The sequence below is a fragment of the Cebidichthys violaceus genome, unplaced genomic scaffold (assembly GCF_023349555.1).
Source record: "Cebidichthys violaceus isolate CVI_PGR_0920_01 unplaced genomic scaffold, fCebVio1.0.p SCAF_241, whole genome shotgun sequence".
Lineage (NCBI taxonomy): Eukaryota > Metazoa > Chordata > Actinopteri > Perciformes > Stichaeidae > Cebidichthys > Cebidichthys violaceus.
Genome location: NW_027176419.1, coordinates 19272 through 42922, shown reverse-complemented (window position 1 = coordinate 42922; position 23651 = coordinate 19272). Strand labels below are relative to the sequence as shown.

The 23651-nt window shown below is 44.8% G+C and overlaps 1 protein-coding gene across 1 annotated transcript in view; it reads left to right on the top strand.

Moving 5' to 3' along the window:
• The window catches only part of LOC137879305 (pyruvate carboxylase, mitochondrial-like), a gene marked incomplete at its 5' end in the record, with an annotated part of 44577 nt that extends 21395 nt beyond the window's left edge, over nucleotides 1-23182 (top strand). Inside the window, one exon of the mRNA XM_068719923.1 lies at nucleotides 22771-23182. Coding sequence (XP_068576024.1) covers nucleotides 22771-23016 — 246 coding nt within the window. The remainder of the gene's footprint in view (nucleotides 1-22770) is intronic.
• Between the last annotated feature and the right edge of the window lie 469 nt (nucleotides 23183-23651).

Below are 23651 nucleotides of genomic sequence, written 5' to 3'. Positions count from 1 at the left end.
TGTTTCCCCTCCGCTGTTGATCAAGTGTCACCATGTCAGTCAAACTTTATCGTTAACTGAGAAGCAGGGAATACCTGAGAGGGAGGGGGAAGGAGCTGAATCGAGAGAAAATGATCTGTGATGGGAATTAAAGGAAGGACGCGAGAAGGGGAGACAGATTAGTGACTCGCAGGAAGCAGAGTAAAAATGAAGATAACAATGATAAAAAAAAAGGATATCAAGAGCCAAACAAGGAATCAAGAGAAGCAGTGCGAGTGAGGAACAGACTTGAGCAAAAAGAGAAACATTTTCTTGTTGTGTGCAACAAAGCGCTTGTGAAGGAGCGAGGGAGGAAGCAAGAGAGAGGGAAGAAAGGCAGAGAAGCCACCGAAGACTGAGGAGATATTTTAGGGGTGAGTAGAGAATAGAAACACAGAGAGGAGGGAGGGTGAAAAGTTTGTCCAAATGTCACAAGGACACCATCGGGAGCAGTGGAAGAGAAAGAAGAAGGGGGGATGAAACAAGGGATAGAGAAGTGGCAGCGAGGAAACTCACAAGGGTCGTAAAATGCTTTCCAGCTAAGAAATGGAGCGGGTCGCTGGAGTTGCGATATTGGCAGAGGAAGAGGCACTGAAGAGGACAGAATAACTTCCATCACCTCCGTTATGAGCCCAGGATTGGCGCTGGACTGGGATACCAAACGAAAAGAGATTGGAGGGAGCGACTTGATACATTTTGGGGAAGATGGAGCAGCGAAACGAGGATGGAGTGAGCAGAAAATGAGGGCAAGTGAGTGATCCTGGAGAGGTTGGCAGGAGTGGTACCCAGAGTAATAAAGAGCGATGGAAGAGACCGGAGAATTAGGACAGATATCGGGGTTTCTGGCCAAACTGTACTGCTTCACCTCCTCCTCTGGAGTGGGTTGATAAGCTTTTCCTAAAGAATTATAGTCTTCACGACGAGTAAACCATTGGTGAGGGATAACCCTCAATAAAAATGTCACTGTTGACATCGCGTTTTTTGCCCTCCTGGCTTAAATGGAGAGCAACAAAGCAACGCGGAGCAAAAAGGGGGGGAGGGGGGGGGGGGGGGGGGGGCAGCAGCGATTGAGACGGTTGGAGAGGGATGATGGGAATTGACGGTGGAGAAGAAATTGCTTGGCAGGTGGAAGGTGGCGGTGTAGAGCTGTGGAGATGGGAGTGCTAATAATGTCAGGAACACACGTGGCAGAGCAGAGGCTCACGTCTTCGCCCACTGGTAGAGAGAGAGAGAGAGAGAGAGAGAGAGACGGGGGAGAGGATGGTAATGAGAAAAGATCCGGAGATTTTAGGGAGGTACTGGAAGCCAGAGTTTGTCACAATGTCAGGCTAATGCATGACGTGTCAACATGCAGCCATTTCCCCGGCCCGCTATGAAATACACGCCAAATTTATCATTCTCCCCTGCAGGAGCAGTTGGGGCTGAAGACGGGGAGAGGAGGGATCAGGGGCCTGTTTATGCTGGCGCCCCACATAATAGTACTAATATGTTTTAATCAGTCTGAGCCCCCGGGGGCCGGCGAATACATTTACTCAGTTTGGGTTCCAATGTAAGAGGAAGGCTAATATATTTTAAAGATCCTGAGCCTTGGGGTGTTGAGACTGGATTGACTCAGTTTGGGTCCTAACTTACCATATATTTAAAAGGAGACACCAGGAGTTTAAATTAAATGTTCGTGGGAGGGTTGAGGGCAGTTTGACAAGAGGAGAATATAACTTCTGCTGCGATAAACACTATAAAACGGGAGCAGGATCGACATAAACACAAAATAATGTTACTCTTTTAATCAGCAGGCATGTAGCAATACAATGAGAGGCATAATTACCTTCATCGGTCTTGTTTTGTAATCACACAGCCTCGGTAATAAAGGCTTTATAATTTTTTTTTTCTCATATTTAAATAAAGTTTTTAGGAATTCAGTCCATTACTCGTGGATAGTATTTAGAAGATCCATGCGCACAAGGAATATTAGTGCACAGTTAGACAGTGGCGCAAAATCCCACAGTAGAAAGCAGCTTATTGGGATGCTGCAAGATGTGAACAATCAGTTCATCATGTCCTCTCTGTCTTCTGTCAATGCCTGAGATTTTATCTTCTCCTCGTGTCCCAGTCGGGTCCGGCAGAAGAATTTCCATAAGAGATGCCCAGAATTAACTTTTCCCCATCTATTCGGTGGGGAAATGGCAGCCATAACTTCCACCGCTGTCAATAGCGCAATCTTATTGGACTGACTTTGTGCGGTTCAGCATATTTGGAGTCGAATCAATTTAATTGAATTTCAGCCTCAAAACCTGGCATTAGAAACCTCCGGCTCAGTGCCGCTCTCTCCATCCAGCTCGCAGCTCGGGGGCCCGCGGTCCACAAGTCGGCCCTGATTTAGGTTTGTCCCCATCTGAAGCTGTCACCGACTAAATTGACTCAATGCGGGTCTCGACGAGATAAGCGTAGTAGTATATTTGTGCGGCGGCAGTGTGTTTTATAAGCCCGGCCCCCCCTGGGCGAGAGTCAACGTCCTCTCAGTGCGGGAACGCAGCTAAGAGCTGTAGCATGTTTTAAAGAGGCGGGCTCTCGGGGTGTCAGAGGCTCGCTGTGTTTAGCTGAGTGTTTCCCCACGTAACATGAGTATTAACTTTTTAATGAGTCGGGGCTCCAGGGCGAGACACTCCATTTACATTGTTTTGCCAGTCAGCTGATGTAAAACATGCTTTTAAAAAATAAAAGTAGTGGCAGGGGCTGCAAGCTAAAAACAACAAGATTTAGAATTTCAAAGCTACACTTATGGCAACAACATGCACCATAGTCGCTGGCAGAAGATGGAGAGAGGGCCACGAAGAGGGAAGGATGAATAATGGATAGCACACAGGGAGGACGGGGTAATGAGGACGACTGCGCTGTAAGGGTTTTTAAATCCACACATGGTTTTGGAGTTTAATAGCACTCCTGGCAGTGACCATCTCATTGGCTGAGGTAAAGAAGGGAGGGAGGGAGGGAGGCGAGGATGGAAGAATAGACGGGAAGAAGTCTAGAGGAAGTTAAGAGGAGGTAATGGCGTCGGTGCTCTTCACGTGGCACATCGGAATTCTACAAAACAGGAAGTAAAAGGAGATGGCAGAGAGGCAAAGATGAGGACTCGTGTGTGTGTGTGTGTGTGTGTGTGTGTGTGTGTGTGTGTGAGAGTGAGAGTGAGAGAGAACTGGAGTCAAATTGTTAGAAAGTCATTTTAGAAATGCGCACACCAACAAACGTCCGTATCAGCTGGCGTCCTGCAGTCTGATGATGGTGGCTAGCCTGTCTGAATATCAATTTATTGGAAACCTTGTCCAAAATTTGGAATCGAGAACCGTTTTCAACTTGAAAATGAATATCATGACGATTGCTCTTGCCCGTTTCATCTACCGGTACAGTATATGTGAAACAACCTTCCATTTCTGTAGTTGAGCAAAACACAAGCGCTTGACTTCCTCGGTAGCGCTGGACTACGGGCAGCACAGAGATCAGACCTCTGTCCATCCAGAGCAAAGCTCATTTTTGATGTGAGAGTGAGGCTGGCCTTTGATGTGCTCAGTGCTCAGCAACAACCTGAGCCTGTCTGGGCGAACCTGGAGGCAGCGAAACAGACTGACTGGTTTCTTCTTCTTCTTCTGCCCACTGCTGACCACGTCGGCATATTATCAGCCCAGAATACTTACCCAAACCGCAAGATTCATCACACAAGTTTTCAATCATGAAACGTCTATTGATTGTTTTAATATATATATAATTCAACCACTGAGAAGTTTGAAAACATACAACCAGCTACTCTTTGGTGAAAAAGAAAATGAAGGAAATGAACTTGACTGTCAATCATATTATTTGATTTTATCCTCAAAATCATTGTTTCTTTGATGTAGATCATGAACAAAAGAGGGGAAATACAAAGAAGGGAATGCCTGTAAAGCTACTTATGAATCAAGATAGTTTTCTTTGTTCATGCACACATGAAATAAAAAAAAACGTATACCTATAATAATACACATCGCACAATGTTCCCATGATTGTCGGGAGAATGAGAAAACAGGCTGCGACGGATCAGGGAGGGAAACCGGTGTTGTGTTCTCGCAGATGTGCACGCGTTCACCTCCGGACGGGTCCGCCTGTGGTTTTGATCAGAGAACGGAGTGAGCATGGGTGGGACATGAAGTGAGGAGGCAGAGACGGTGAGGAGGACGTGTGCGATGCGTGATACATCGCTGCACTGGTAGATCAAGGCTTTGGCGTGATGATCAAAGCGCTTTTGTCCTCGTTAGAAAATAAAGCGGCGTGCACGCTCACGCACAAGGACACAGACGGGCGCATCCACGTAGCTGCAGACACACACACACACACACACACACACACACACACACACACACACACACACACACACACACACACACACACACACACACACACACACACACACACACACACACACACGTTCACACAAACGCGTTCACACAAACGCACTTATCCATCACATCACCCGTATCCAGTTTCCTATTATCCCTCACAGGCTAATTCATTAGTTTCACTGATAAAAAATGTAGCTCATTAATTAACCGCTCTTTGTAGTGTGTGTGTGTGTGTGTGTGTGTGTGTGTGTGTTAGAGGGGCGGGGGGGCAGATGGAATGGTCGTAAGCAAAATTAGTCAGATTGAAAATTAATTTGGCAACGTGCGCATGTATGAATATAACGCTGTGCAATTTTGTGTATGGGCGCACATGTAATGTCATCCATTTTCAAGTGGATATGCTGCTTTTGCATCTTTTTAAAGAGGACAGAGATGGGGGGGGGGGTTGAGATGGAAAATCATAATTGTGGAATGGAGCAGAGAGGATGGATGAAAGAGTGTTCAGGAGTCGTATATTTCAGCGTTTGAGCCTAAAAAGGATGCACATGGGGAGTCAGGAAGCGCGAGTTGGAGGTGAAGCCGAGGCGAAATGGCAAAGAAACGACCAGAACTCCCAACAGGTGGATGAGAGACAACGTGAGGGAAATAGTTAGAGAGAGGATTAAGAGAGATAAAGCGGCACCTGAGGACACAGGAGCAGCGTAGAGGAGAAGGGCAGATAAAGAGCCGTTTAACAGTGGAGACTGAGGAAGAGGAATACTTGACAAAACGCTTAAACAGCAAGATTACCCCCTGCTTTTGTCACGGCTTAATTATAGTATATCTATATCACGGCCGGTCAAGGAATGTGAAAATGAGTTTCAATATATTCTGATGATTCATCAGGTCATGTTGAGTGTTTTTAAAAGTAGTCCCAATTGACATAGGATGGGGAATATATATATATATATTTATCAGGGTTCTATTGGAAGAATAGCATTGTTATTAATACAACAGAAAAATGTGCTGAAGCTGCAGAATCACTCCTCCTTTTGTCACTGAGGAATTCTATTTCCATGCGATGGAAGAACTAGAAGCTTTAGCCGATATTTAAATGACACATTTTCGGTTGAGGGTTGATCGTTTGTTTTAATAAAGTGTTTTTTTAAAGTATGGAACGTGTTTTGTTTGTCTGACAGCTTTTTCCTTCATTGTGATCGTGTGGGACTGAAAGAAAATATGTTTCCCTTGAAACTTAATTGAGTGTGCAGTTTAGTTGTACGGTAACGAGTTCAGTTCCTGGTAAACACATGTAGACTCAACGGAGCTTGGCCTTGCCTTTTTTGTCAGCTGTCAACATCTCCCTTGCCAGCCTTACTACCATGTTCTCTTACATTCTACTTGACGTACTATGTAGTGAAACCCAAGAGTGGGCATGAATGTAGTATTTTTAAAAATAGATCTAGAGGCTTACATTTTGGCTGAAAGCCCAAGATAGTTCTTGGTCGAGGCAGGATAGAAGCAGCTTCCTGTCTCTGAACTTCTCTCTCTCTCGCTCTCTCTCTCTCTCTCTCTCTCTCTCTCTCTCTCTCTCTCTCTCTCTCTCTCTCTCTCTCTCGCTCCATCCCACTGGGTGCTCTGATTTAACGAAGGGGATGGCAAGCAGTTACATGATCGTACAAACATTTTCCCCAAAACTGCACCGCTCCCGCCCCATGCTTTCGCCCTTCTCTCTTACAGCTACTTCCTCTTTCTTAAAGTCCTCTTACTTGACCTTTGTTTCACTCTTGTTTGTATGTCTCCTCTTCTACACATGATTTGCATTTCTCCCTAAATTTAATCTTCTTGTATTTTCCGCAGCTCCCGTTTTACTCCCCCCTCTTAGGCTACATCCACACAAGTACGTTTCTGTTTTGAAACGGGGTTTTAAAATGAAAACAATCTCCCTCCACACAGGCGTTTCAGCATTCTTTTTGAAATGTTTTCCTTCCACACTAGCCCTGAAAACGACTATCACACGACTCTTCATGTACACTGGGCATGTGGGTGCCGGTGTAAACGGGAAGTAGATTGGTTGCTTAGTTCCAGACTATTATAGCACTCTTTAATAATAAAAGGTTGTGCTTGATACTTAAAATCTTCCTCTTTATAGTCAAAGAGACAATTATCATTATTTTTCAACCTTAGTTACAAGACTGCAGCTCTGCTCTCTCTCTCACATCACATGTACTTTAAAATAAACACGTACAAATCATAGTTTACTATATGATGGGTCCATAATGTGGTCAACACGCGTCTCTCACTCGTTTCCTCGGTTTCGTTGTCTGTTTTTTACACTCGTAGCTCTGCCGGGTGTCTTGAGTCCCTGTCGTACTGGAGAGCATTTATGCTTTTGTTCCTTTACAGTTTCTTTGTTAACTTCACAATAGTTGTGCAGAACAAAATAAGCATTAGTAAGAGAATTAAGGTTTTCCATTTTGTGTCCGTTGCCCTCCTCAAAGCCTCAAACTGGGACTTCAGACGTCCGAAGGGGTGATAAGGCCGCTCGCTAATCGCTCCAATAACAGCTTGCTTCCTCCGCATGTCGGCAGTAGTAGAATTATAAAATGACCCAATCCAGTAGTGAACGCAGGTGTCTACGTTACCGTTTCCAAGCTCATGCGGTTCGGCCTTGTCCACACTACGAGGTAACACTAGGACGCTCGGTGTAAACGTAGCAAAAGATATGCGCTTTAGAATGGAGCCGTAGTAGTGCGGATGTAGCCTCCGTCTCTCTTGCTCTCGCCCCGCTGCTTTTCAACTTCTGCTACTTTGGCTCCCACTATTTGTGTTCGACTCGGCTACATTGCATTCCGCCTCTGTGTTCTTTGTCAATTCCCCACCCGCCTCCCTCAACTTTGCTCTGTTTCTCTGTCTGTCATGTATTTTTTAATGCCTTTGAGACTGGCAAGTCTTTGTCAGTTCAGCTTGGCTTGACAATACAACAGTTGAACTCTCTGTGTGTGTGTGGGGAGGAAGGGGAGAGGAGGAGGAAAGACGAGATAGGAGGGGAAATAAGTGATGAAGTGACAAATGCAGGTTCACTTGTGGAGGGGGATGAAAGGCCCTCGCTTGGGATGAGTGGTATTTGGAAAGAGAGAATGAGATCAAAGATAGGGAGCGAGTTAAAAATACGAAAATGTAAAGGGGAAACCGGGACACACAAAAGACATTCAGAAAAACCTGAGTGGGGGAGTAAAGCCAACAGTAGACTACAATCCAGATTTAAATTGGCTGGTTCTCACAGGCAATATGATGAGTTTGCACTCAAAGATCTGCCAACACTTTTCCCCCAGATTGTAGAGCTACAATTTCATTCACAATGCTGCAAGAGCATTTTACAACTGCATGTGGTAACTGCGATTCCTCATCAGTAGAGCCCATACTTCAGTGGGGGGGGTAATGTCAATATATTGGCTTGATTTATAATGGCTTCATGCGGTGACTCATCACAGTACACAAGCAAGAAAGCGCCTGAACCTGCCTCCTTTTTAGGTAGTTTAGATTAGAGAAGTAACAGATTAGCATGTACAGTACAAACCGCTCCACGGTTGTGTTCTCTAATCGTGGGCTAAATATGGCTACATAAGAGTCAAATGATGATAATGATTGTGGAATTGTAATCAGCAAAGAGGCAGAAAATGAAGTAGGTAGGAAGGGGAGGCTGGCAGAATAAAGATGGTGCAGCGAAGGAAGGGAAGCGAGACTAGGAGGGAGGGAGCAGTGGAGGTGTAGTGACCTACTTAGGGAGAAACGAATGCTGCGTTTCGTGTGTACTGTACAGTGAGAGGAGGAGGAGGAGGAGGAGGAGGAAAAGTTGCATGGAGAGTGATGGCAGCGAGCGGAGGGAGGAAGGATGCAAAGCGCTAGAGAGAGAAAAGTGATTGGCAGTCGGCCATGTTGTATTGTCTGGTTGCCATGAGGACCCTACGGTGGTAGCACACCTATCAAATGCTAAAACCACATGCAGGATTGCATGTTTTTTTTCCCCCCAGCAGTATTTTCATCTTCTCTGTTCCGCTGCTGTCGTTGCGTCTGCTTCTGTAGTTCCTCTCTCCGCCTCCCCCGCCACCTCCTCCCTCCCTCTCTAATCATCTCACACCGGTGTTACTTCTGCCTGCTTGGGCTAACGACAACACGAGTGTAGTCCCGCAGGCCAAGACCGGCAGGTGTATAACATGTTCCACTGACCACATGTCATCTCAGCTCTGAGAGTGTTGACGGTATTTACTGTGTGTGAAAGAGAGCATAAGACAGGAAATGAAGGCTGATTCAAAGTACGAAGTCTGGAGCTGCTCCATTGACAATGAATGGGAGACTGATTGTTTGCTTTATTCTGTTTAGGGCTGCCCTCTGAGAGTCGATGAGTCAAATCTCCCTCCGAGAGTCCATATTTATGAAGAGCTTTGTGATTATGTAAACAATTTAACCCAACATGTTGCCACCCTCACCCCTGGGAACGTGTTGGAGAAAGGTTCCATGAAGGGATCCTCCCACCATAAAAACTTAGACCATAGGAACCACATGTATGAATTCTGAAAATGGGCGTAGTTCCCCTTTAAGTAAATTATAGAAAATCCAATATCAGCAACATCCATCAAGCAATAAGTGTTTTGCACAGAATTTTAAAATGCTAATACACAATGTGCAGTCCTTAAAACCATATTTTACTTCATAGTTTGCCGTTGCAAAATTGTTTGTTGATCCGTGAAAACTCATTGTTTATGGTAATTAAATGCTAAAGTATAATGTGAACTTTTTAATGGTGTTATGAATGTTGGCTGTAAGCAATGCGAGTTAGAATTAAGGAGAAATGGCTTAAATTGCCTTTTATTCTATTGCCCTTTAGCCCTGCACTGTTATATTTTTTATATTGTACCAACAACAACATGCCATTGATTTTAATAAGCTCATTCCATTTACAACAACTTGGACAGTTTCCTATTCTAATTGGAAGAACTTGAATATTGGCTTTTTGTTGAGTTGTATTGACTGTTTCATTTCCAAGGCTATATTCTTTATATTCATACATGCATACATACACAAGGGTTATTATAGATGATCGATGTGAAGAGCGACAGGGGGAGCTAATCATTCCTTATGTTAAACATTCATCACATGAATACCCTAAATGCTTTAACACAATTGATTGTGGAGGCGTGGGCGTTGTTGTGTGGGCTGCTAATTAACCCGGCACCACTGCAGCTCCATTCATCATCGCACGTTTTTTAATGCATCACATGTAGCATGTTTGACGTTACATTGTATATTGTGTATTTAAATAAGGCATTGGGGAGCTGGATCCACATGTTGCAATATACAAGACATGGAAGCGACAGGTAGTTCAAAGAGCTGAGAGGAGACGGTCATTTAACGAAGAAAAAAACCCTCGGTGGAATTACAGAGGAAGCACTTCTGGGGTAAGGCGAGGAATAGTGGTAGCCTCAAGAAATGTTTTGCGTCACGCTGAGGAAGATAGCGAGTGAGTCGGCAGCGCTGACGAAAGTTGGAAGATGGTTTGAACTTTCGGGGGCGAGCCAGAAGGGAGAGCGAGAGGAGTCGAGACGAGCCAGAGGAATGGCAAAGGTATCCGCCGCAGGGGAAAAAATGCCAGGTACAGATGAAAAAAAAAAAAAAAAAAAAAAAGTGTACGAAGATACATTTCTTTAATATCGCACTAGCAGTAAATAGTATGTCACACGGCGAGAAAGCCCAAATGACGGCCTCTGACATGTGACAAGAAGGACAGCGATTAATGTCACAGTTAGATAGAATTTGTTTCACTGAAACACTTTTTATTTTTTTTTAACAAGTCTAGGAATCTACGGCCATGTGAGAGCTTCTGTCACTGTGGCGATTCTACCTGAATTATGCACACAATGGCAGTGCTTAGATATGCAGCTATAAAGGAAGTTATTGGGCATATGAAAATGTTCATCCGGTAATGGATCTGGATAATAGTCGGGGGACATCGCCAAAATGATTAAAATTCATCTTGTGGAGAACATGAATGTCTCCGATACATTTTGTGTCAATCCATTGAGTGGTTGGCGATGCAATTCCCTCAAAACCACAAATGTCAGCCTCATGGAAGGGCTAGAAGGAAAGCCAGGGAATGTACCAGCCTCAGTAGGATTCGTCCTCTGGGAACCAGGAATATCGGAACCAGATAAAGATGTACAAAAACAGAACGGACATCACAGAACCTCTCCGGTTTGCTGTGCTCTATGAGGACACTCATCAAGCTTTTTAAAGATCGAGACAGCAGTTAAAATCAGCTCTTACCTCGAGGTGATGGAGCTTTGAGACCTCTCCTGGAATGCGGCGCTGTCATGTTTGAGGTGGTCCTCTCCCGACCGTACTCGGGCTCTATTTAGACTGCTGAGACATCACTGGTTGTATTCTGACCCGCGGAGGCTCACGACGTCTGGTACATGAGTGTGCTTTCAAACTGTCGGGATGTCCGTGAGTGGGATTTGTTTGTGCCCATCCATCCGTATCGAGACATTTTGTACATTCATAGCAGGAGTGTGTACCTCACCTTGAATCAGCCGGTACGCGGCACGGCTGGAGGTCCATTTGAATTTGGACAGATTGTACATCGGTTATGTGTGTGTGTGTGTGTGTGTGTGTGTGTGTGTGTGTGTGTGTGTGTGTGTGTGTGTGTGTGTGTGTGTGTGTGTGTGTGTGTGTGTGTGTGTGTGTGCGTGCGCGCTCTCACCCATCCCATCGCCAAAGCCCCAAACAGCTTGTAGTGCGGTCACAGACATCTGGTTTCCACCGACTCTAATGGTTGCACTGATGTTTGATACTGTATGAGGGATAACAGCCACTGTGTGTACAGCATGTCAGTAACGTTTTGTGTGTGTGTGTTTGCGTTTCTGCTTAGTGTGCTAGACAAAACATGGAGCTCTCGGAGTAACCTGTTTTAGCAGCTGGGCACTTACAGATGGTTTTTTTTCTCTCTTAATTAGGAGCACGAGGGAGGGGAGAAGAGTGGAGTAGATATGTAAGACGGAAATTAGAAGGGAATGTGTAATGAGAGGAATTGGAAAAAAATGGGGAAAGAAATGAGATTTGTGAAGGAAAAGGGAGGTTTCAAGCGATGGCAGGTGAAAAGCACGGCGATGAGAGGGGAGGAATGGAAGGGGGGAGACGTGAGACGGGAACGGGAGTGGAAATGAAAGGAGACGGAGGGAAAGAGTGGAAACGAGAGGATAAGCAAGGGGAGTGTGCACGGAGGGGAAAATTAGAGAGTGTTCAGAGAAGGAGTGGAGGCAAGGCAGAATGAACGATAATTGATAGAAAATCCAGAGAGTGAGAAAAGGAGGGGAAAGGAGGAAAAAACGGAGAGCAGCGGAGATCCTCCATCGCTCATTAGGGTCATTATACCTCCGTCTGGAACACGCGCGCACACACACACACACGCACACATGCACACGCACACACACACTGAGGATTAAAAGGAGAAGCCAATTTAGTCGGGTATCAAAAAATGAGCCTTTTGATGAAAGGCGACGAGGGATTGAAAGGAGGGTGTGTGTGTGTGTGTGTGTGTGTGTGTGTGTGTGTGTGTGTGTGTGTGTGTGTGTGTGTGTGTGTGTGTGTGTGTGTGTGTGTGTGTGTGTGTGTGTGTGTGTGTGTGTGCGCATAGACTCTTACCCCCCTTGGAGTGGCAAAGTAGTTAGCACTCAGTCATGAATACGGTTTTGTTATGAAGGACACACACATGCAAACATATTTAGGGCTTTGGCCCTTAATTGCGCTGCTGGTGGTCTAAGTTGAAAAAGCCCCGATAATGATGAGAGGAATAATGAGGACAGAAGGAAACACAAACACTCAGTCAGAACAGGAAGGAAATAGTTTTATATGAAGTAAGAATGAAAGGATAAATAAAGCCAGGGGTGCCCTAGGGAGCAGGAGGAAAAGGGAGAGGGAGGTAGATAATGGTTTTCTGAGATGAAAAAAATAAATAAAAAATTGAGCCTGTACAGAGACAGGAAATGAAGGTGAAATTGAACAGATAGGAGGAACATTGAAATAGAAGGAGAGAGTTGTTGTATTTCGGATCCAGGTACTCGAGCGACGGTTGTGGACCGCCGGGCAAGCTTCAGACAAGCACACGTCGAGTACAACCACAGCAGAACCTGAGAGGTGAAAACAGGAGCGACAGTGCAGTCTGGAAGTTTATGTGACCATGTGTAGAGAGACAGTGCATCATGTATAGATGCCATGGTTGGTTTTCTTTACCATAATAAAACCAAGGACAGAAAAATATGACAAAATAGAACTATTTTAGCTAAAAAGGCTATAAAATCACACCAGAATTGAGTCCGTTCACACACCACTAATACAAAATACCTCCAGATAATGAAATTGGATTGGTCATGGCTCCCTTGGTTCTAGCTTTGGGAGCGACTTGGGACGGGGTTGGAGAAGATGGGGAATGACTTAAAATTAAAGCGAGACCAATAAGCCCGGCTGCCAACGTATCGGTCACCAGTCTGGACGGCTGAAGATGTTGTTCATCAGGCCGTTTATTCCCAGGGGAGTCCTCCGTAACGATTCAAAGCAAAGGGGCGTCCTCGCTCTGGTGCGGGATGGTGACGGCGTGACCAGGTCACCGTAACGATCCGCTGCGGCCATCGGTCCTCCAATCAATGGAATCGGCGTTCGATATAAAAGCGGGTCGATGTGAGGCTCCCCTGGCTCTGATTCAATAGTACCACTCGGGTGACCTTTTGGTGTCCTGAATAATCCAGTAGGAAGGGACAGATGATCAACAGGAAGCACTGACGACGAAGCATGCTGTGTGTATCCGACACTAGTTGATGGTGAACATTCTCTCCCATCTCTTGCTTAGATTTACAGTCTCATGGGTCGAGCTAAGCCAACGATAATGCGAGACTAAATTGCTGGAATCCAACCAGTTAATCTCAGCTTTCTGACAACAATCGACTTTGTGGACACGAGAGGATTCCACAGGACGCTTGTGTGCTCGGGCTGCTCCAGTATCATGCAAATTCTCAATGGCTGCAAAATGAGTCCTTATTCCAGTACTGTTCACACAACCTACCAGTGTGTAAAATACACACACACACCTTTTTTTTTTTTGTCCAAAAAGTAGTTCTCTGTTTCACAACGACTCGCAGCGCTGTAGAAATACTCCCTTTCCAGTCGACAATAATCACGGTAAACACTAAATCGCTGGAAAAGCAATCAGTGATTTTGAGACGTAGCAGTCAGTGTTGTGAAATTGTTTCACTCCAGCTGCGTTGCGGATCTCTATTTGTTGTATAAAATCCAGAGTAATTGCAATATCCAGCAGAAGAAAGCTGGCTGCACAGAAAATGATAGTGTCCTCGGCGGCTGTGTTGTGCGCGGATCCACTTTAGGTTTCTGCTGAAAATCAAGGTCTTCTTTTCACATGCGTTCAGGAAAAATTGAGTTGGTATTGCGCTGGTTCTCAAAGCGCTTTGGTGCATGTTCTGAGTAGCTGTGAGAGCGTGAAAAGCAGAGGTGACAGACGGTGTTCTTCTAAAGACGTCAGCCATTTTGTGTGCTCCCTGTGCTGCTTACAAACATTCCTGCTTCTCCTCACTCTGTCACAGATTTCCTTGACCCTCAGGTTATTTTTACCTTCTACCCCATTGGAAGCTATAGGATTTCATTTTGCCAGACAATAAGTTGCAATTTGTCATGAGGGCCAAATAATATTGAAGGACATCAGTCCTGTTAACGTGTTGTAAAAAAAAAAAAAAAAAAAAAAAAAAAAAAGAAGCTTTTTTTTAATCCCGGATGAAATGAAACACCACACTTTAGTTTGACACGTTGCAGTTACATGCAGACGTGTTCTTGCCGTCAACTGAGACGGCAAGAACACCCGGTTTTGAAGGACATAAGTAATCAGTTCTGGAGATGGGCAGGTTTTTTTCAGCGGCTGCCCATAATCTGTCACCAAATTCCCTGGGAGTTCAACCCACTTCCGCATTTAGCCGCGGAAGGAAAAAGTAGGAAGATGCTACTGAGACGCCAAAAAGCGAGGGACCGAGTTTGCAACAGTTTTCTGTGTCAAACTGACCAACAGCATAAAGTTTCCATGATGACGATTCTCAAGCGCTTGTTTTTCTATCCCAAAAAAAAGCAATTACCAGCAAACAAACTCCAGTCTCTCCGTCCTGGCGTCTGTCCCGTCTCACCCCTCCTCTCACCTCACAGTCGCTCTCCCCGCCTCGCCTCGCCACCGACACGGCTCCCCTTCAAACATTAACATGGCACTTATCGTCTCTTCTCCCCTCATCTCTCTGTGTTCGTCTGTCTCTTTCCCTTTATTACTCTCTTTACCGCTCCGTGCCTCTGCCTCTCTGCCGGCTCCTCTGCCTCTCTAATTGGTCCGCTAAGAGTCGGAGCTCCGACGTTGCTGTCACTTTCTGTCTCTGCGCTTCATACAGGCGGCGCGCTCCGTCTCGCTCCTTCCTCTCCATACGTTAGCATCGAGTGTGTGCCGGCTTTGTGTTTCAGCTCTGTACATAGACAACACCTGACGACAACAACAACAACAACAAAATGAAAGTCTGCAGCTGACAGAGAGTTGGGTGAAAGTCAGTGAGAAAGAGAGCTCAGGGATGGGGAGGGATGAATGAGGCTCGGTGCCAGAGTCTGTAAAGTGGACATGCAGAGCAAAGGGGATAGGAGAAATGAACTGGATGGTAAATGGCTCGGAGAGTGTCTTTGAGAGTTTTCAGTGTTATTACGAAAAGCAAACTAACTGTGAAATCTGATCTGGGGTCCACTTACCGCGCTGGAGGATTAGGGCCATTACCGCGTTACGGCTCCTGTATGGGTTTAGAAAGTAACAAAGATGGTGTTCAGCGGTGGCTGGAAACCGCCTAAGACCCATATGCAAGGTTATTTCACCTCCCCAATTCTCCAAGTTATGTTTTTGAATAGATAAGCAAGCAGCAATGTAGTGAAAAATGTAGAAACGCATTTTGTATCCGCAGCATGCCGCCGAGTTAGGCGAGGCGGCGAGTCATTCGTCATCCAAACGTTCTCTGATTGGTCCAGTACAGACCTGCCAGGGCTGAATCAATTTTCAACTGGATGTTTCCAAACTCAAATCTCGCTGTAAAAGCTGAGCTAGAGAGTTTTATTCTGACCCTTTTGAGATAAATTGGAACAAGCACAGTGTTTTATCACAGAAGCTAATACGGTCTGAACCAAAAGTAATGTAGGTCGACCAAAAGAGAGACTCGGGATGTATAACGAAGTCCAAGAGTTGATTTTCAGTCGATGCCTTGGATCAACGACGCAATTCAGTCACCTTAAAGCAGCACGGATCAATATTGATGCAATGACAATAGATAGAAAGAGGTCTCTCATAGCGACGGACTCCCTCCTCCAGTCCGTCACTATGAATGAATGAATGAATGAATGAATGAATGAATGAACGCTAACGTCTGCTGGCTGTGTAAACAGGCCTTTGTTTGCTAACTTGTTAGCCATGACTATACGTCAAGTGAGGCTTTAATCTTTTTGGCATAAATGTGGCAACATTCTCGTAGTCTTGTATTCTGTACGCAACTGTAAGAAAAGAAAGGAAGTCATGAACTGTTATTGAAGTAGTAGTAGAAGTAGTTGAGCCCTTTGGACGAATGCAACGTAATGAAATTCCAGCTGAAGGCAGCCGTTTGTCTTGTTCATACGTGATTCACAATGACGAGTGTGATGTGTATCTCCATGATGGAAGGCAAGGCGCTGTGACAAATGCAAACATATTTTACACATCTAGTTCTCTCCCAATTGTTCAACGTGTCAAATGTTCTGACATCAGAATAACTCTGTCTTTCTTATCTAGAATAAGCGTTTGAATACACTTCAAGGGCACTAACTCTTTCTTTTGTTGAAACCTCATAACTCCACATTTCATGCTGTTGTCAGTTTTCTTTTTGTTTACATTTTTTCACTTTCACACACTTTTATGACTCGGGCCATCCAGAAGCCATGTTGACATTTTGTAAAATACATGGGCATCCGTGGGAAATGGATTTAGTTATCTGAATCCCTGAAAACAAAGGTACATATATCTTCTTTATTTGAGATGTATGTATATTGTTTTTAACAGCACAACAGCAGGCGGAGCAGGGGAGAATTTGTAATGTGCCCATGGCAGCCCAGAGCTCTTTCATACAATGTGAGAGAAATACACCGCTGACCTTCTGAGTGACAGAGTTCTGAGAAAAGGAAGGTTTCAGACGGCGTGACGGTGACGGATAAATAAAAAGCAGGAGCCAGAAGGACTTACAATAAACTCTCAATACGCTGTGAGAAATGGACATGTGGAAAGTATAAAATGACAACACTGGTACATTGAAGTGTTTATTAATTGTTAATTATAGTTATACGATGAGCAGGACAGCAGCAGGACAGCAGCAGGACAGCAGCAGCGGCGTGTGCAGGACATTAGTGGGCCAAATCAGTGCACGCATGTGTCAGAGACACCGTTTCAGTGCTTTTAAATTATTAGTGTCCGTGGCTTTCCAGAGAGGGTGAGACAACGGGAGCTAAGACGGCGAGAGACACTGACACGGAGCGAGAGTGAGAGAAGAAAGCGAGGTTTTCATGCTAGACAGCGCCCTGGGCTGAATGAAGCTGACACCTTGACTTTAATTATTAACAGGGTATTTGGCTTTTCATTCAATTCTGCCTGTACAGTTACTCTCTCTGTCTCTCTCCTCTCCTCTCTGTCTCTGTGTCTCTCTGTCTCTCTCCTCTCCTCTCTGTCTCTGTGTCTCTCTTTCTCTCTGTGTCTCTCTCTCTCTCTCTCTCTCTCTCTCTCTCTCTCTCTCTCTCTCTCTCTCTCTCTCTCTCTCTCTCTCTCTCTCTCTCTCTCTCTCTCTGTCTCTCTCCTCTCTGTCTCTGTGTCTCTCTTTCTCTCTGTCTGTCTGTCTCTCACTCTCTGTGTCTCTCTCTGTGTATTTCTGTCTCTCTCTCTCTCACTCTCTGTGTCTCTCTCTCTCTCTCTGTCTCTCTCTGTCTCTCTCTCTCTCTCTCTGTGTCTCTGTCTCTCTCTATCTCTCTCTGTCTCTGTCTCTCTCTGTGTCTCTGTCTCTCTGTGTCTCTCTCTCTCTCTCTCTCTCTCTCTCTCTCTGTGTCTCTCTCTGTGTCTCTGTCTCTCTGTGTCTCTGTCTCTATATCTGTGTCTCTGTCTCTGTCTGTCTCTGTCTCTATATCTGATCTTGGGGGCACTGCTCGGTGAGAGATGAATGCACTTTCTCCTCTCTGTGGGGTGGTGTTGTGGCACCATTCATCTCATCTATGTATACGCCCCGAGGCCAAAATTAATATGTTTAATATTCACAAAGGCACGAGCAGAATAGCAGAGTTTAAATGTTCATTGTCCCCTCATTAGCACACGGTTGAGAAAATCAAATATGGAAATGTTTCCACACACTTTTTGAGTTTCAGTTTAACTACAACCGTTAACACCATGCAGGACACACTGAAAGCCTTCTGGAATAAAATTCATCGGTTTTAATTTTTTTTTTTTTATTTGTTTATCCCTGCAAAACAACCTCCATATGAGTGGTTCCAATAACCGAGGCTCCACCGTGCTGGTTTTGTGGGGTTTCCAGTTTGAACACATTTATATATGTTTGTGCAGTAAAGTGTAACGGCAAACATCTGTCTTGCTGCATGTTTGATTAGTCTCCTGACAGGATTGTTTCACAGTCGAGAATTCGATGAGGAATAATATTGGCCCATGTTTCCGCGTAGCTACCGAGCGTCTGCCCGCCTCATCGCTGCCCCAGTGCATTAGAAGATTTCTATATTCATGCTAATGTATGTTGTCTGGATCCAGCTCGCTACGACTCGATCAGAGTTCGCTCTTGATGCAATGGACTCGCTAAAGAGCAATGTAATCGAATCAAATCTGTTTTACACGCAACACTGGGACACAATGTTACAACGCGTTCCACTGCGTGTCTTCTGTCGTCTATACACAGATACACACGGGCAGTGTTAGAACACACACATCGCATGAACTCATCTTCCGACTTATCACATTCACTGATCTAGTGCCAGTTTGATCATCTGATCCAAGATCCCCGATTGTTTCCTGTCAGCTACTTAAGATGACACATATAAGACCCTGCACAAGCCACAACTTACCTCTATGACTACCTGCTAAAGAGGTGATTCATTACTTCTTACCTGTTGAATTTTGGTTCCATTTGGAATTTTTTGATACGTCTTAAATTCCTCTGGTGTGTGGCTTTAACAATTTGATTAGCGAATATATTTCACCCAAACGCGCACTAAAATAAATGCCTACAAGGCCACAAAAAAGCAACTGCCCTCGTCACCGACCATCTGGCCTTGCCACAGGACCGCAGCCAGATTACAAGCCCTCAGTAGTTTTTATGTGGTCACAAAAGTGGATGAGTGGCCGTGCAACGATCAAGCGCTCAGAATCTGATTCTGACACGCTTGCTTGCAAACGCCTGTTTTTTTTAGGTTTTTGTCATACTGTTCGGCTGTTAGTTTGTTGCATGTAATCACAGCTGACAGCGTATGAAGCACAATCACCCTGTTGGGCTTTAAAGAAACAATTTCAAGAACACCAATCCCATTCGTTTTAATTCATTTTGGCCGACACAGATTGGCAGCCAATCGGTCGACACATCCCGAGTTGGCACGGAGCGCCCAGATGCGAAAGCGAAACAGTCGGTTGGCTCTCGTGATTTCAAAAAAAACTTTACGGCTGCTTTACTGGGAACAGAAGTGCCTTTGAGCGACTCGCTGATCCTCGGTCTTCCCCTTTTTTTATGACTGCAAGTTGTTCTGGATGAAGGTGTTAGCCAAATGCCTAAACTGTGTGTTTATCGCCGTGATGCTCAGTCAACTTGTGTGGATGAAAAGGCTGAGTGAGTCGGAGCTAAGAGCATCGCTCTCAATGTGAGCAATGTTTGGTGTTTTACCGTATATTCCCCCCCTGGGGGATCTAGCAGTTTGATATTAAAACACAATAATGTGGAAAGAAACCCCGGGCAGTCGCCAGACAGCCACTCTGTCACTTTCACACAGCGGTCAATGCTAACCGCTGCATCGGTCTTGCGTGTGCGGTACGCTCGGCCTGCTGTGTTAACTGGAGACAGAGAGCCATTGTAAAACAATATGGTTTTGTTCACAGAAAGGAACGATTTAATGAATAAAGAGGAAAAACACAGTGTAGATTTTCCCAGGGGCATTCGCACGTAGGAGGGTCGGCTACTGCTTCAGTGTACTGTGGGAACAAAGTCCCCCAATACGTTGTGTCTGTCACCAGTTCAAGTTTACAGAAGAATCCAGAAAGGAGACGTTGGGTTGTTGTTGGACATGATGTCGTTTCTTTCTTTTATCACATTTCTGTTAAAACCTTTTTTTGAGTCCGATTTATTTTGAGCCGTCATTTACAAAATGCACGATGTAAGTGTTGAAGTTACATTTTTGTGAATCTCATTTCATCTTTTTGGAGGGCGTCATTATTTTTTCACCATGGTAATTGCACAGACAACATTTTATTTTCTGAAAGTGTAAAATGCCATCCTTGAATTGCGATTGCATTCAAGAATGCTAAAAGTCTATTTTTGAACAATTCTCCCCATCTAAACTGTAGTCAATATGAAACAGAAAATGATTATTTTGTGTATGCCCAGCGGTTGAGTAGCTTGTTAAATCATACGTTGCATTGGCATAATGACAGTCTTTTTAAAATCATGTTCCTCAGATATACCTACCTTACCTACTCTTTGAATGTAAAACAAATGTATTCTACCCAGAGCAGCTTCCAATGTTATACGAGTTATTTACTTGATCACCATAAATCACGTGGAGCTCATGCCACATATTGTCCCGGGTTCGATTCCGGTCTAGGGAGCTTTGTTGCAAGCAGGCGGCCGCTTCTGAAAAGAGAAGCCAATGCAGAAGCTTGCATTCTTTCTAATGGCCAGCAGGGGGCGACGTCTCCGTTTGCAAAAAAAAAAGAAGTCATGGAAGTCTATGAGAAAATGACCTCACTTCCCACTTGATGTATTACTTCAGGAAACATTGTAAATATGGTCTCAATCTCCAGTTTCAAGTCTCCTTCAACACAGCATCATGTTCATTTAGTAAATTATGGTCCAATTTAGAGAGAAATAGACCATAAAGTGTGCTTTGGGGCGTGGCTACTTTTTGATTAACATGCCGCGACCATGGCGTTGTCTGATCTCGGCGTTGTCTGTGCTTTTCTCTTCGAACTCTAACCCTTTCACAGTGTGTAATTCAGTTCATGAAGCCTACGAAGTCGGTCCTGTTCAGTGTTCGGTCGTACTTAGCTCCACCCTCTTGTGTCTTCTGGTGGCAAGAAAACAAGATTGCCCTCGCCAAAATGTAGAACTCAAGGTTTTACAACTGCAGTCCACAAACCAACGGGGGACGTCAGCCTGACTACGTCCACTCCTTATATACAGTCTATGGTCCATGTCACACCTGTCGCTCCTCTGTCAAGAAAAGGCGAAAAAGTCCCCAAAAACTGTCGTAAAAAAGAAGAAGAAGAAGAAAGTTCCGGTGTGAAGCATTGAAATCTACTTCAGCATCACATGCCGATGACCAGCCTCAAGCCTTAAAAATCAAAGGGGAGTGTTGTGCTTTATGAAAATCATGACCCGGAAATTGGAGCTCTGGACCTTGAAACAGCATATTGCTCCGGTGTGGAGTCGGTGTGCGTGGGCAGTCCTCTCCTCTGCCTCAGCATCTCATTCATTTACGGCTTCATGTAGGCAATCCCTTTCAACTCTGCCTCCATTTTATGTTTAAAAAGAGCAAGACTCCTCCCCTGGTGAAGGACATTTCTATGAATATATTAGATATTAAATCCAAATTGAAAAATACATTTATATCCACTCATAGCAGTGATCCGGCATTCGTTCCAGTATATTGACGAGTAAATTATTCCAGCGATCTGAGGCCTCCCCGCTGTCTTTTGTTTAGGTGTGGAATAAAAGTGTGTGTTCACTAAGCTTCAGCTTGAATGTAAGCTGGTTGCGGGTGGTCCATTCACTCTGGCTGCTATTCAGTCAGCCATTTGTCATCACGCAGTGCTATTGTAGCACATTTCGCTCACGTGCTTTATGGAGGCAATTATACAGTATTTTCATCGTTCCGAGCCTTTGTACAAAGAAAAAAATAAAGGATATTAAATGAACACTGTTAGTCATAATGGTTGGCAGCTCAGCATATCTACATTGTTCTGAAATTATCACCAGCATATCATCAGTGTGGCACAACATTGTTAGAATTATAATTTCTACTCCTCTCTCTCCTCCAGAGTCCATATGTTGCAGCGTTGGACAGTCTATTCCTCCCGCTCTCTGCTTTCTTGCCAAGTGGTTTGGAACCGTCCAGCCGTTCCGTTTCTAACTCGTCTCGTCTTCTCCCCTCTCATCTCCTCATTCCGCTCTTCTCTTATGTCCGTCTGCCAAGCGTGTTTCAAGCGCAGGCTGATTTCCGCTTACGTTTTAGGCCTTCTGAGATGGGTTACGTCCACACTGCGATGCACTAACAAGCCATCAACACATTCTGTGAACGGCGTGGAGATATTAGAATTAGTTGGGAATGAAAATCTTACACCGTTGCAGAGAAATATAGCACTGACAGTAGCAAAGACAACCATTTCACTCTGCATCTTGCACATTTTTGAGAAGGATGGAAGTTTATTTTAGCTTTTGGCGTTTTCACCTCTTTCTTTGACACTGTGGTGGGTGAGAGGAAAGAAAGAGAAACATGTGACCGAGGTCTCGAGCTGCGTTCCAACCCCGACACGTTGAGCCACGATGATTCACTGATGTTCACTGTTGGTGTTTGTCTGGTGTGTCTCTGAAGCGATGGGTGCGTGGACCGGACAGTTGATCTTATACCCTCCAGGCTGCAATGACTTGTACCATTATTGCGTCCTAAGTGCTGTTCATAAAACTGATTACTGAGGAGGAGCAGTTGCACAATGAGACCACTGGACCGTGTAGGGTGAAGCCTAAATGGCCCAAATGAAAAAACACAAAATCTTAAATTGTCCAGTGCAGAATGCTGTATACATTCTTGAGCTATTTTTACACCGCATTTCCTCCTAATTACATTCTCTCTGTGTTAATTAATATTTATTTATTGGAATTTGCAGACTTTCTGTTCGGAATGTTAAGTAAGACTTTAAGTATTTTTAGTATATATTTCTTTGCAGTTCATCTGTAATCTTATCCTCAGATTTTTTTAACATATATATATATATATATATATTCTCTCATATGAAGTCCTTCACTCTCCCCCTCCTCTGCTCCGTTCCTTCCAGGTCTTCCGAAGCGGCGAGGGCATGGGCATCCGTCTGGACAGCGCCTCGGCCTTCCAGGGCGCTGTCATTTCTCCCCACTACGACTCCCTGTTGGTGAAAGTCATCGCCAGCGGGAAGGACCTGCAGACGGCAGCTTCCAAGATGAGCCGAGCCCTGGCCGAGTTCAGAGTGCGAGGGGTCAAGGTAGGACACTACACTACTTTTTACTGTTGCCGAGAGAAAAACGACGACCTCTTCAGCCCGTAAATTTGATGGCTTCATTATATTGGTCTGCTGTGAATGGATTCATAAGAGCTCATCTCAAAGTATTTAAGCCGGTGGAGCGCGGTTAATGGTGTGATGCGGTGAAAACTAGGAGAGAGAGAGAGAGAGAGAGAGAGAGAGAGAGAGAGAGAGAGAGAGAGAGAGAGAGAGAGAGAGAGAGAGAGAGAGAGAGAGAGAGAGAGAGAGAGAGAGAGAGAGAGAGAGAGAGAGAGAGAGAGAGAGAGAGAGAGAAGGGCCGCGTGTGCTGAATCAGCTGCAGAGTACAAGTTTCTCTGGAGTGCTGCTCCAGCCTTCTCGGACACTTCTTCCAAGTTACCTGCTCAATGTCTTCTTTATTTCCTGGTTTTCAGACTGAGCTGCTCTGTGTCTTAAACTACTTCATACATTCATCCCTGCAAAAACACTGAGGCCTCTAGTTCTATCAGGCGGTGCGAACGCTTGTTGACACAAGGCAGCAGCATCAGCAAAAACTGAGAAGATGGAGGTTATTAAAAATAATGAGCTGCATGGGTTGCTCATGTACAAGTCATGTACGGTAGGATAAAGATGCCATGAACACCTTTCGTACTCTTTTTTTTAAATGGGCTTATTTTCAGTGTTTTGTTTCTAAAATGGCT